This window comes from Hemiscyllium ocellatum, chromosome 31 (assembly GCF_020745735.1).
Source record: "Hemiscyllium ocellatum isolate sHemOce1 chromosome 31, sHemOce1.pat.X.cur, whole genome shotgun sequence".
NCBI lineage: Eukaryota > Metazoa > Chordata > Chondrichthyes > Orectolobiformes > Hemiscylliidae > Hemiscyllium > Hemiscyllium ocellatum.
Window position 1 is genome coordinate 3,343,874 of NC_083431.1, and position 12,229 is coordinate 3,356,102.

The window sequence follows — 12,229 nt, forward strand, 5'->3', positions numbered from 1 at the left end:
AAGAGCTAGTGAAGCTGGCTCTTGATGGAAACAGGAGGCATGACTGTATCTTACAACGGTGATACTCAAATAAGGAATGAGATAACAATAAGCTTGATACTGCCATAGCCCACTGGAGCATGTAGCAGACATTCACACCCCATAGTCGCCCCGTTGTTTAAAAACAACACCATGCAAGTAAGAGCCAGTAACTGTGAATGCTGACTTGGAAGAATCCCTATTTCTCAGTTAGCTTGTTGCAGCTCCAATTTTCTCCTCCATCAGGGATCAACATGTTCAACTTCACTATCCAATTCCACTGCTGATTCGTAATTAAAGTCTCTGTGCTCCCATCATCCAATGAACACTGGAGTCAGGACTATCGCTGTGCTTTGGGAGGTAGACACAGTATTTGTCAGTGATGCTTTCGTACTGAGCACTGGGAATTTCAGAGCCAGGCCTACATGCCTCTCAGACACTCCAGAGGATAAACTCTCAAAAAACAAAACAAAAATATTGAGAGAGGGAGGGGAAAAAGAGGCAATTTATGAAGAACAGTATCAGAACAGATGGGAGCTGACATTAAGCATATGCTACAGTCCGCTTCAGGCTCACTGCCTTTATTCCTGATGAAGGGCTTTTGCCCGAAGCGTTGATTTCGCTGCACTTTAGATGCTGCCTGAACTGCTGTGCTCTTCCAGCACCACTGATCCAGAATCTGATTTCCAGCATCTGCAGTCATTGTTTTTACCCCGATGCTACAGTCTGTTATGCTGCAGTATAATGTGCTGTCCACTGGAGGGCCCTCAAACTGCACATTAAAGATTAGCATGGAGTATTTTGGGGTCATTTACATTAACTTCCCATATACAGGTCATTTTGTGATAACGCACGTTTTGTTAACACAAATTCTCGAAAACACAATAGACAAACTGGGGACACTTTCTAAAGTGCAAGGTTTTGAAGTGTATGTTGGTGATAAAGCAATTCTGGCCCCACTAGATTAAATGGTGCTGCTAATAACAATTTTTTTATAACACGAGAATGGAACTACCATATTATAGCAGAGCTAACTGTAGATAAAGGCTCCAAGAAGAGGGTGATGGTGCAGCCCATCCAAACTGCACTGATGAGATGGTGGGCCAGTGAGTTGCTGTTTTGAACTGCTCATATTGCAACAGATCACTGTGGGCATGAAGTCACATATATGACCAGGCCAGTTTCTTACATCACATCAGTGAACCAATGAGTTTTCTTTTATGACAATCCTAAAGCTACACTTTTACTAAAATCTGCCTTTTATTTTCAGTATTTTAAACAAAATTCATTCATGGGATTTACTGGCTACACCAGCATTTATTACCCTTGAGAAGAAATTTTGAAATTATCAGCATGCCATTTCAACTTCCAGCCTCTACATGACTGGGTCCAGAAATTTAACCACTTACTTCCAGAGTAAAGAATCTGTGAGCACTGCACTGTCCATCATTTCGGCACAGGCACCCTCTGATGCAGACGTATTGATTGCCTTCTCAGCCAAGTTAACGGGGGTCACACAGGTCGAGGCACACTCTGTTCCCACAGGAGTAACTGCAGTGCTGGCCTCTTGGTATGTGACCCGGCTGCGGTCCAATCCTTCTGCCAACAATCTCCACGTGTTTATCGGCGTTTGCATTGTGCCAGCGTGGATGAGGCACATCAGGGCACAAGGTTCTGGGGCTGGAATGGGGCTGGTGCCCATCTCCACCCGCCCCACCTCTTGGCAAGCATCTACCACTGGCCTCACCTCCTCCCCCTCTCTCTCCACCTGCCTCACCTCCTCCCCCTCTCTCTCCGCCGGCCTCACCTCCCCCTCCTCCTCTCCTTTCCCCGGCCTCACCTCCTCCCCCTCTCTCTCCGCTGGCCTCACTTTCTCCTCCTCTCCCTTCCCTGGCCTCACCTCCTCCTCCTCTCCCTCTGTCGGCCTCACCCCCTCTTCTCCCTCCAATGGCCTCACCTCCTCCTCCTCTCCCTCCAATGGCCTCACCTCCTCCTCCTCTCCCTCCGCCGGCCTCACCTCCTCCCCTTCTCCCTCCAATGGCCTCATCTCCTCCTCTCCCTCTAATGGCCTCACCTCCTCCCCCTCTCCCTCCAATGGCCTCACCTCCTCCTCTCTCTCCAATGGCCTCACCTCCTCCCCCTCTCCCTCCAATGGCCTCACCACCTCCTCTCTCTCCAATGGCCTCACCTCCTCCCCTTCTCCTCCCAATGGCCTCACCTCCTCCCCTTCTCCCCCCAATGGCCTCACCTCCTCCCCTTCTCCCCCCAATGGCCTCACCTCCTCCCCTTCTTCCCCCAATGGCCTCACCTCCTCCCCTTCTCCCCGCAATGGCCTCACCACCTCCCCTTCTCGTTCTGCCTGCCTCACCTCCTCCCCCTCTCCCTCTGCCTGCCTCACCTCCTCCCTCTCTGCTTGCATCACCTCATCCCCCTCTCCCTCCTCCTGCCCGAACTCCAGCTGCCCACTCTCCTGCCTTTCCCCTTTTATATGTTTTATGTCCATGTTGTCCCCTATCCCTTGCCCTACCACACCCATATTTTTCCCCATCTCTGCCCAGTCTCCCTCAATGTCTATCTGCCCAGTACTCACTCGTCCCACCTCCTCAGAAACCCTGTCATCCTGCTTTGCCTCCATCTTCCATGGGCCCACCTCCTCCCCATCTCGCTTCAGCTCCCCAAATCTCACAACATCCTTCAATTGCCCCAAATCACTGCAGGACAACATCCCTACACCCACAGTCCCAGTGCCAAGAGGTACGGAGAGCCCATGAACTGTTGTCAAGTTATCAAGCAGATCTTCCCCAAGACCGTCATCCCCCTCCACTTCAGGAAGAATGGTGCAGGAATTCCCTGTCAAAACTGGAGGGCAATCACGTTGAGGTACCTCTGGCTGTCCTGCCATCTCCAGTCTGGAGGACAGAGAGTGCCCTTCAGCCACTCTGGGCCCGAGATTTGGACCAGCTACAGTCTCAATGGGATTTGAGGATCCGCCTGGTGCCAATCCGGAGATTATGGCAGTGTCATTAAGTGGCAGCTTGGGCTCTTGCTTTGCCTCAATTATGACTGGCTCCCCTTTACGGACAACGCATGTAATTGCTTCTTCACGTCCACGACCTGGAGTGGGATCCTTAGCCTCTATCAGCATGATCTCAGGAACTGTACTGTCAAGGCCAGGTTCAGCTGTGTGCATCAGTGGAGTCAAGGCCCTCGCCTGGGGAACACAAACACAGTCCTCTTCCACGAAGATATTTTGACCGGGATCTTCATAAACCAGCTTCAGACCTGGCAGGCCATCATCCTGTAAGTTCAAAGCAAAGACTCTCAGGAGAGGTTTTCTCCCCAAAGTCAAACACAGGCACCACACACATGCCAATCTAAATCAGGCAATAGCTTCAGGTGATCTCAGGAGGAACGGCAATGTAGAATTTGCATTTCTAGAGCACCTCTCATGTGTTCACACAATCAAGTTCTTTCAAATTTTGGGCACAAGAATCTTGTGGAAAACATAGCAGTGAATGTGTGTATAGTAGGCTCCCACCAACAGCGATGCCATGAACATATAGAGATGGTGTGATGGATTGAGACTGTGTGTGACAATGCACTCATGCAATAAAGCCAGTCAGAATTTACACCTGATGATTTTTTAAACACTTTTCCCCCTATATAAACTTCAGCAATGCTGACAGTTTGGTACAATATAAAACTTAGCCTGACCTCTTCTGTCAGTTGTTTCTCGGGAAACGAGGCAAAGAGCAAGCATTTGGCATCTGACCCTTGAGAAACATGATTTCAAGATAAAGATCCCTGACATGAATCCTATTGGTGGACCATTATCCCTGCTGTCTGGGTAGCTCACTAACTGCCACTTGCTTATGGTACAACTGAAAACATTCCACAGCTACTTCACTTACTGAACATAAGGAGCAGGAGGCAGCCCTTTCTGCCCACAAGACCATGACTGATCCTTTTATTTCAACATGTTCCCAGTATCCCTTTTTGCTTGTATGTAGACATCTAATGACCCTAACTATTTACAGTGTCATAACATGGGCGTCTAGTGCAGCAAAGTCGGGCTAGTGTAGGTAGGATTATAGGGGAATAGACATGGTGGGCGGAAGGGCCCCTTCAGGACTATCAATGTCTATGATTCTATGACTGAGCCTCTGGTGTCTCTGGCACACTTTGCCACAAACTCCCACCTCTAAATGAAAAACTTCCTCACTATCACTTTCTTAAATGGCTTGCTCCTTATTCTGAAACAGTGCTTCTTTGTTCGAGAATCACCAGCCAGAGAAAACATCCTTTGTGCACCTATCCAGTAAGCCACAATCTAGTGGACAGTGAGGGGCTGGGATGGTGATGGCTAGCATCAGGGGACACAGCTTCAAATTGAGGAGTGATGGATATAGGGCAGATGTCAGAGGTAGTTTCTTTACTCAGAGTAGTAGGGGTGTGGAACGCACTGCCTGCAATAGATGTAGACTCACTAACATACAGGCATTAAATGGTCATTGGACAGACATATTGACGAGAATGAATAACGTCAGTTAGATGGGCTTCAGATTGGTTTCGCAGGGCCACGCAACATCAAGGGCCAAAGGGCCTGTACCTCACTGAAATTTTCTATGAATTTACAAATGTTTGAATGTAGGATGTCTGGAGGTTGTGAAAAGTGCAAATTTGCTTTCCCATTTTTCAACTTTTGCAAGGTTAACTGGTGATTCCATGGAGGTCAGAGAGCAGTTAAGCAAATACTTTAGAATGGATGCATTGAAGGAAATCTATTGTATTAAAGGTTTATAATAGTATCTAGGTGCAGGAGTAGGCCATTCAGCCCTTCAATCCTACTCCACATGACTGATCCTCTATTTCCACGCCATATTTCCTTTCACTCCCTATTACTCTTGATGCCTTTAAAATCTAAAAATATATCATCTCTCTCTTGAATATAATTCCGTGACATGTGGTAGAGAACTCCACAGATCCACTTTCTTTAAGTGAAGAAGAGTTTCCACATTTCCGTTGTAAATGGTCTGTCCTGTGACTGTGTCATTGAATATATTATAGACTCCCCACAGAGAAAACATTCACCCTGCATCTAGTCTATCCAACCCAGAGAGAACTTTATACATTTTGATCAGATCCCCTCTCATCCTTCTAAACTAGTCAACTCAAGCCTAGATGAACCAGGCTCTCCTTGTAGAGCAGTCCTGTTACCCCCAATATCAGCCCAGTGAACCTCCACGGTAGTCCCTCTATGGCAAGGTATGGAGGGCAATGATGCACACTATACTGCAGGTCTGGTCTAGTTCAGAAGTCAAATCCTCTCACAATGAAGGCCAATGTGTCATTGGAATTTCTAACTGCTAGCTGCACCTGCCTGTCTACTTTCGTTGACTGGTGTACAAGGATGCCCAGATTCCTTTGTACATCCATACTTCCCAATACACCATACTCTTCCTTTCTATTGTTTCACTCTAAAATGCACAGTTTCACATTTACCCACATTGTTCTGCATCTGCTGTGTTTGCCCACTCACTCAACGTGTACAAATCGCCTCCATCTCCTCACAACCACCAACTACTTTTGTGTCAATAGCTAATTTGGAAATGTTGCATTTGGTTCCCTCATCCAGATCATTTGGGATTTTGGATTTTGAAGTGGAGATCTGATGAACAGTCACCACGCAAAATGTTAACTCTGCTTTCTCCCCACAGATCTCTGGCATCTGCAATTCTTTGTTTGAGACTAAATAAACTCTCTAGGAATTGATTAATTTAATATTTACAAGTTGATCTTTTATGAAATACAGAAAGAAAACTTGGTTTGAATTGAGAAGAACAGTTTCGGACTAGATAGAGGATGGTTTTCAGAGCTGGAGAAATGTCTTAAAACTGTTTTAGCAGTTTAAGTAGAGAAAGTTTTACTTAAAGTCCACGAAGCAGCTGGTGGCTGTAAATCTTGAGGAGAGATAGTAACAGAAAACCACATCTGGTGACTGTATAGAAAGTGGGTGAAAGGAACTACTTGCAACCTTGTCACATCAGTAAGAATTTAAATAGTGAAGATAGGAGTGTTACTTCACGAGGGCTGAGCAATATAAAGGATATGAGTAGGAAAAGCACGGAATTGTTCTTTTTGCCGTTAATGTTAAGACCTTCTTTAATTGTTAAACACATGCTTTGTTTATTGCGTGTAAAAATATCTGTGTTTTTAAACAAAGGAACACCGACAGCCTCTTGTGAAAATAATCTGTGACTGACCACTTCAGTAAACAAACTGTAAAAATAAAACTTGGAATCTATCAAGCCAGGTTTTACTCAGACCTGGCTTGTCCAATATTACCTATCAGCTGGAATTATAATACTGCACAAACATCTGACAGGCAGGGAATTTAAGGGTCACTTGGTAGATTTAGAAGAAAGGCGTGGGGATGCTTGAGTGGAACATGGAAACTTTAAAAATAGGAGCAAACTATTTGACCCTTCAACCCTGCTCCACCATGCAATCTAATCAAAGCAATCCATCATCCAACTTAATACAGTGTTGCTGCTTTCTCTCCAATACCTTTGTGTCCTACAGCTCCAAGAACTATATCAAACCTCTTCCTGAAAATATTCAATGTTATCACCTTAACGGTGGCAAAGAGCACCACAGACTTGACACTCTGAGGCAAAAAAGGAATTTATTCACTCAGTCCCTAAAGACCTACTCTACATCTGGCTCTGGACTCTCCAGTCATCCAGAATGACCTTCCTACATTTACTCTGCTAGAATCTTGTAGGTTTCTAGATCACCCCTCATTCTCCTAAACTCGAGTAAATATAGTCCAAAATTGCTTCAAATATACATCAGTTTCTGCAGTATAATTTTAAAGCAATCTGGACCAAAGTGTCAATGTATAGAAAACACTTTCCCAATTTAACTGAAAGAGACAAAAATTAAAATCTTGAGTCTGTAAATTCTGGATCGCTGAATTCACCCGTTAATCGGGCAGCATTCAAACTGAAGTGCTATGCCAGACACATCTTAGCCATGGAGAAAGTGAGGACTGCAGATATTGGAGACCAGAGTCAAGAGTGTGGTGCTGGAAAAGCACAGCAGATCAGGCAGCACCCGAGGAGCAGGAGAATCAATGTTTCGGGCATAAGGCCTTCATCAGGAATGAGGCTTGTCGGCCGGGGGGCTGAGAGATAAATGGGAGAAAGGTAGCTGAGAAAGTGATAGGTGGCTGAAGATGAGGGAGAAGGTGATAGGTCAGAGGGGGGAGTGGAGCAGATGGATGGGAAAGATGGTAGACAGGTCAGGAGGGCGGTGCCGAGTTGGAGGCTTGGGACTGGGATAATGTTGCGGAGGGGAAATGAGGAATCTGTTGAAATCCACATTTATACTCTGGTCTCCAACATCTGCAGTCCTCACTTTCTCCATGGCTAAGATGTGTCTGGCATAGCATTTCAGTTTGAATGCTGCCCGATTAACGGGTGAATTCAGCGATCCAGAATTTACAGACTCAAGATTTTCATTTTTGTCTCTTTTAGTTAAATTGGGAAAGTGTTTTCTATACATTGACACTTTGGTCCAGATTGCTTTAAAATTATACTGCAGAAACTGATGTATATTTGAAGCAATTTTGGACTATATCTACTCGAGTTTAGGAGAATGAGGGGTGATCTAGAAACCTACAAGATTCTAGCAGAGTAAATGTAGGAAGGTCATTCTGGATGACTGGAGAGTCCAGAGCCAGATGTAGAGTAGGTCTTTAGGGACTGAGTGAATAAATTCCTTTTTTGCCTCAGAGTGTCAAGTCTGTGGTGCTCTTTGCCACCGTTAAGGTGATAACATTGAATATTTTCAGGAAGAGGTTTGATATAGTTCTTGGAGCTGTAGGACACAAAGGTATTGGAGAGAAAGCAGCAACACTGTATTAAGTTGGATGATGGATTGCTTTGATTAGATTGCATGGTGGAGCAGGGTTGAAGGGTCAAATAGTTTGCTCCTATTTTTAAAGTTTCCATGTTCCACTCAAGCATCCCCACGTCTTTCTTCTAAATCTACCATGTGACCCTTAAATTCCCTGCCTGTCAGATGTTTGTGCAGTATTATAATTCCAGCTGATAGGTAATATTGGACAAGCCAGGTCTGAGTAAAACCTGGCTTGATAGATTCCAAGTTTTATTTTTACAGTTTGTTTACTGAAGTGGTCAGTCACAGATTATTTTCACAAGAGGCTGTCGGTGTTCCTTTGTTTAAAAACACAGATATTTTTACACGCAATAAACAAAGCATGTGTTTAACAATTAAAGAAGATCTTAACATTAACGGCAAAAAGAACAATTCAGTGCTTTTCCTACTCATATCCTTTATATTGCTCAGCCCTCGTGAAGTAACACTCCTATCTTCACTATTTAAATTCTTACTGATGTGACAAGGTTGCAAGTAGTTCCTTTCACCCACTTTCTATACAGTCACCAGATGTGGTTTTCTGTTACTATCTCTCCTCAAGATTTACAGCCACCAGCTGCTTCGTGGACTTTAAGTAAAACTTTCTCTACTTAAACTGCTAAAACAGTTTTAAGACATTTCTCCAGCTCTGAAAACTATCCTCTATCTAGTCCGAAACTATTCTTCTCAATTCAAATCTGGTACCTTTGCCTGCCACCGCAGGAAGTGCAAAATCTGCGTCCACACCACTCCCCTCACCTCCATCCAAGGCCCCAAAGGAGCCTTCCACATCTGTCAGAAATTTATCTGTACCTCTACCAATGTCATCTACTGCATCCGTTCCACCCGGTGTGGTCCCCACATTGGGGAGACAGGACGCCTCTTTGCGAATCGTTTCAGAGAACATCTCTGAGACACCCACACTCACCAACCCCACTGCCCTGTCCTGAACTCTTCAACTCCCCCTCCCACTCCGTCAAGGACATGCAGGTCCTGGGCCTCCTCCACCGCGAACTGTTACCTCCCGATGCCTGGAGGAAGAACGCCTTATATTACGCCTTGGAATCCTGCAAGCACACGGGATAAATGGGGATTTCAACAGTTTCCTCACTTACTCTCCTCCCACATTATCCCAGTCCCAAGCCTCCAATTCAGCACCACCCTCCTGACCTGTCCATCACTGCCCCCTCTGCCCTATAGCCTTCTCCCTTACCTTCATCTATTCATCGCTTTCTCAGCTACTTTACCCCCAATCCCATTCCCCTCTCATTTATCTCCCAGCTCCCGGTCCACATTGCTTATGCCCGAAATAGCAAATCTCCAACTCCTTGGATGCTGCCTGACCTGCTGTGCTTTTCCAGCACCACACTCAACACCTTAGCCATGTCCGATTGAGTGGTGAAACACCCCTGAGGGCAAAATAACCTGATCCCATTCCTATTTTTCAATTGCTCTCAAATGATACCAATAGTTCTCCAGCAACCTGCTCCACTACCGGACTTTCCTCACTTGCCTGTAGGTGCAGCCTCCGCATCAGTGGTGTCAGGTTAGACCCTGGCAGAATCTCCGAGCGCCTCTTGATACAGGGGTTCTTCACGTCCCTCTGAACATTGCACTGAGGCAAAACATCCTGAAAAGGGACTCGCACGCCCTTGTTGGTCGGCTACACAGGAAGCAAAGGAGAAGTTTCAAACAGCTTGGAGGAACAAGTTAAATTCAGGCATCACTCAATTAGAAATAAAACACAAGCTCAGATTTCAGCTCCCACCTCCTTTTCCCCTCAAATGAAATTCAATTGCAGGGAACAACACAGTTAAGATGGATCGAAACTTTGGAACTCCTTTCCAAAACGCATCCACCTTTAAGGCAAACCTTAAAACACTACCTTTTCTAAATTACTGGTCACTTGTCTTAATATGTGGTTCAGTGTCAATTTTTGTCTGATTTACATAATTTTGAGACAGCTTGGAACATTTCACTATATGCTGAATTACTGTCGAGTGATCACTGATCACCAGGAAGGTGACCTATTCGCCCTCATCCAGAACACATTAGAAATAATTCAAACATTTTCTGGTCTGTGTTTTTTTTTCGATGCCGCAGATTATTATTGCACCAGGTCACAGCATGGTTCACAATCTGCAATCCGCAATCCTTTTGCGGAGAGAGGTGGTGGTGTAATGATATTATCACTGGACTAATAAGCATTACTCTGAGCTGCTGCTTTGAAGGCATGGTTCAAATCCCACCATCACAGATGTAACACATACAGCACAGGAACATGCCTTTATGGGCGGCACGGTGGTTAGCACTGCTGTCTCACAGCGCCTGAGACTCAGGTTCAATTCCCAACTCAGGCGACTGACTGTGTGGAGTTTGCACGTTCTCCCCGTGTCTGCGTGGGTTTCCTCCGGGTGCTCCGGTTTCCTCCCACAGTCCAAAGATGTGCGGGCCAGGTGAATTGGCCAGGATAAATTGCTCGTAGTGTTAGGTAAGGGGTAAATGTAGGGGTATGGGTATGGGTGGGTTGCGCTTCTGCGGGTCGGTGTGGACTTGTTGGGCCGAAGGGCCTGTTTCCACACTGTAATCTAAACTAATCTTTTCTGATTTAATACTTATAATAATTTATTTTTAAAAGGTAACATCATTAGAAAGCACTGTTTGATAATAAGGTGAAGCTGTATTGATGACTGAGAGCAGGCTGCATTCTTCCTTCTCTCATCCATCTACCTTCCAATTCCCCTACTTTCAGGTGTTGTCGTCAGGATGGATGACAGTACGTACAGTTTGGATTTCCTCGCCCTCGTTCTCAGAGGAGGATGATTTCATTGATCTCCTTGAACTGAACATTCTGTCTTTATCTGGAAGAGAGAACACATACAGGATCTTAGCTAAACAGGATCTGTGTCGCGCAGTGATCAATGGGGCTGGGGCAAACAGAGGGTGAAAGCAAGCGGAATGAGTCTGTAGTGTGGGAAAGGAGGGAAGGTGGGGACAGGTGTGGGAAAGGAGGGAAGGTGGGGACAGAGTGCAGGAAAGGAGGGAAGGTGGGGACAGGTGGAGGGTAGGGGGCAGTGGAAGAGGGAGTAAAGGAGAGGAGACAGGGAGCGAGTGGAGGGAAAGCAGCAAGACTCAGGATTGGCTCTGAGGCTATCTCCCTGAGTGTCCTGTCCCAATCCTATTTCTAAACCTGTTTTCTCTCTTCCCCCTCCCCCTGCCCCACCTCATCCCTCCCTCCAACTCCCAAACCTGTTGCCTCCCTCCCTCTCTGTTCCCCCACCACCCACCAACCAACTGTGTGTGTGTGTGGGGGGGGGGGGGGGGGTATACTGTCCCTCACCGTGTGTGTGTGGGGGGTGGGGGTGAGTGGGGGGGGGTGTACTGTCCCTCACCGTGTGTGTGTGTGTGGGGGGGGGGTATACTGTCCCTCACCGTGTGTGTGTGTGGGGGGGGGTGTACTGTCCCTCACCCTGTGTGTGTGGGGGGGGGGGGTATACTGTCCCTCACCGTGTGTGTGTGGGGGGTGGGGGTGAGTGGGGGGGGGTGTACTGTCCCTCACCGTGTGTGTGTGTGTGTGTGGTGAGGGGGGGGGGGGGAGTGGGGGTGTACTGTCCCTCACCGTGTGTGTGTGGTGAGGGGGGGGGGGGGGGGGAGAGTGGGGGTGTACTGTCCCTCACCGTGTGTGTGTGTGTGTGTGTGTGTGTGGTGGGGGGGGGGGGGGGGGAGAGTGGGGGTGTACTGTCCCTCACCGTGTGTGTGTGTGTGTGTGTGTGTGTGTGGTGGGGGGGGGGGGGGGGGGAGAGTGGGGGTGTACTGTCCCTCACCGTGTGTGTGTGTGTGTGTGTGTGTGTGTGTGTGTGTGTGTGGTGAGGGGGGGGGGGGGGGGGGGGGTGGGGGTGTACTGTCCCTCACCGTGTGTGTGGGGGTGGTGGTCTCCCACTCCCGTGTCTCTGTCGCAGATCCTCCCGCCGTTTCTCTCTCTCTAATTCATATCTAACCGCTCCGTCGCTCATTGGCTGCGTCTGACATCAACGCCCTGCGTCGGTACCTATTGGCCTGGGCCAGTTACCAGGACAACCCGGGGATGAACGACGAGGGTTCACGAGAGGCAGGAGGATCGGGGTGCCGCCCTCTGGCAGCGCGACCCCCAGCGGCGGGAGGCCAGGCCACAGCAGCTTCTGTTAATGGAGAGCATTAGCTGTAGCACTGCACATCAGTAACTGGCATTAACTTGGTCTCAGCTTGCAAAAATGACCTCTAATAAACGAGA

General features: G+C 47.3%; 2 protein-coding genes across 2 annotated transcripts in view; both read right to left on the reverse strand.

Annotated features, from left to right (window-relative positions):
• Positions 1-1,771, reverse strand: part of LOC132830507 (sperm-associated antigen 5-like) — a 49,546-nt gene extending 47,775 nt beyond the window's left edge. The window contains exon 1 of the mRNA XM_060848269.1: positions 1,428-1,771. Coding sequence (XP_060704252.1) covers positions 1,428-1,720 — 293 coding nt within the window. The 5' untranslated portion in view covers positions 1,721-1,771. The remainder of the gene's footprint in view (positions 1-1,427) is intronic.
• A 551-nt stretch (positions 1,772-2,322) lies between these two features.
• Positions 2,323-11,948, reverse strand: LOC132830215 (uncharacterized). Its single transcript, XM_060847746.1, has 5 exons — positions 11,872-11,948; positions 10,744-10,820; positions 9,479-9,622; positions 2,417-3,322; positions 2,323-2,334 (listed from the first exon to the last, which is right to left on the reverse strand). Exons 2-5 carry the CDS (start codon positions 10,807-10,809, stop codon positions 2,323-2,325), a joined length of 1,128 nt encoding a protein of 375 aa, XP_060703729.1. The 5' UTR covers positions 10,810-10,820; positions 11,872-11,948.
• Positions 11,949-12,229: the final 281 nt, after the last annotated feature.

Bases quoted from the DNA above. Each gene is read 5' to 3' on its own strand.
- LOC132830215 (XM_060847746.1), bottom strand. From the start codon at position 10,809: ATGTTCAGTTCAAGGAGATCAATGAAATCATCCTCCTCTGAGAACGAG. The intron at 9,623-10,743 runs GTACGTACTGTC...CTTCCTGTGTAG, and splicing joins AGGGCGAGGAAATCCAAACT to CCGACCAACAAGGGCGTGCG. The intron at 3,323-9,478 runs CTACAGGCAAGT...TTTGCTTTGAAC, and splicing joins CACTGATGCGGAGGCTGCAC to TTACAGGATGATGGCCTGCC.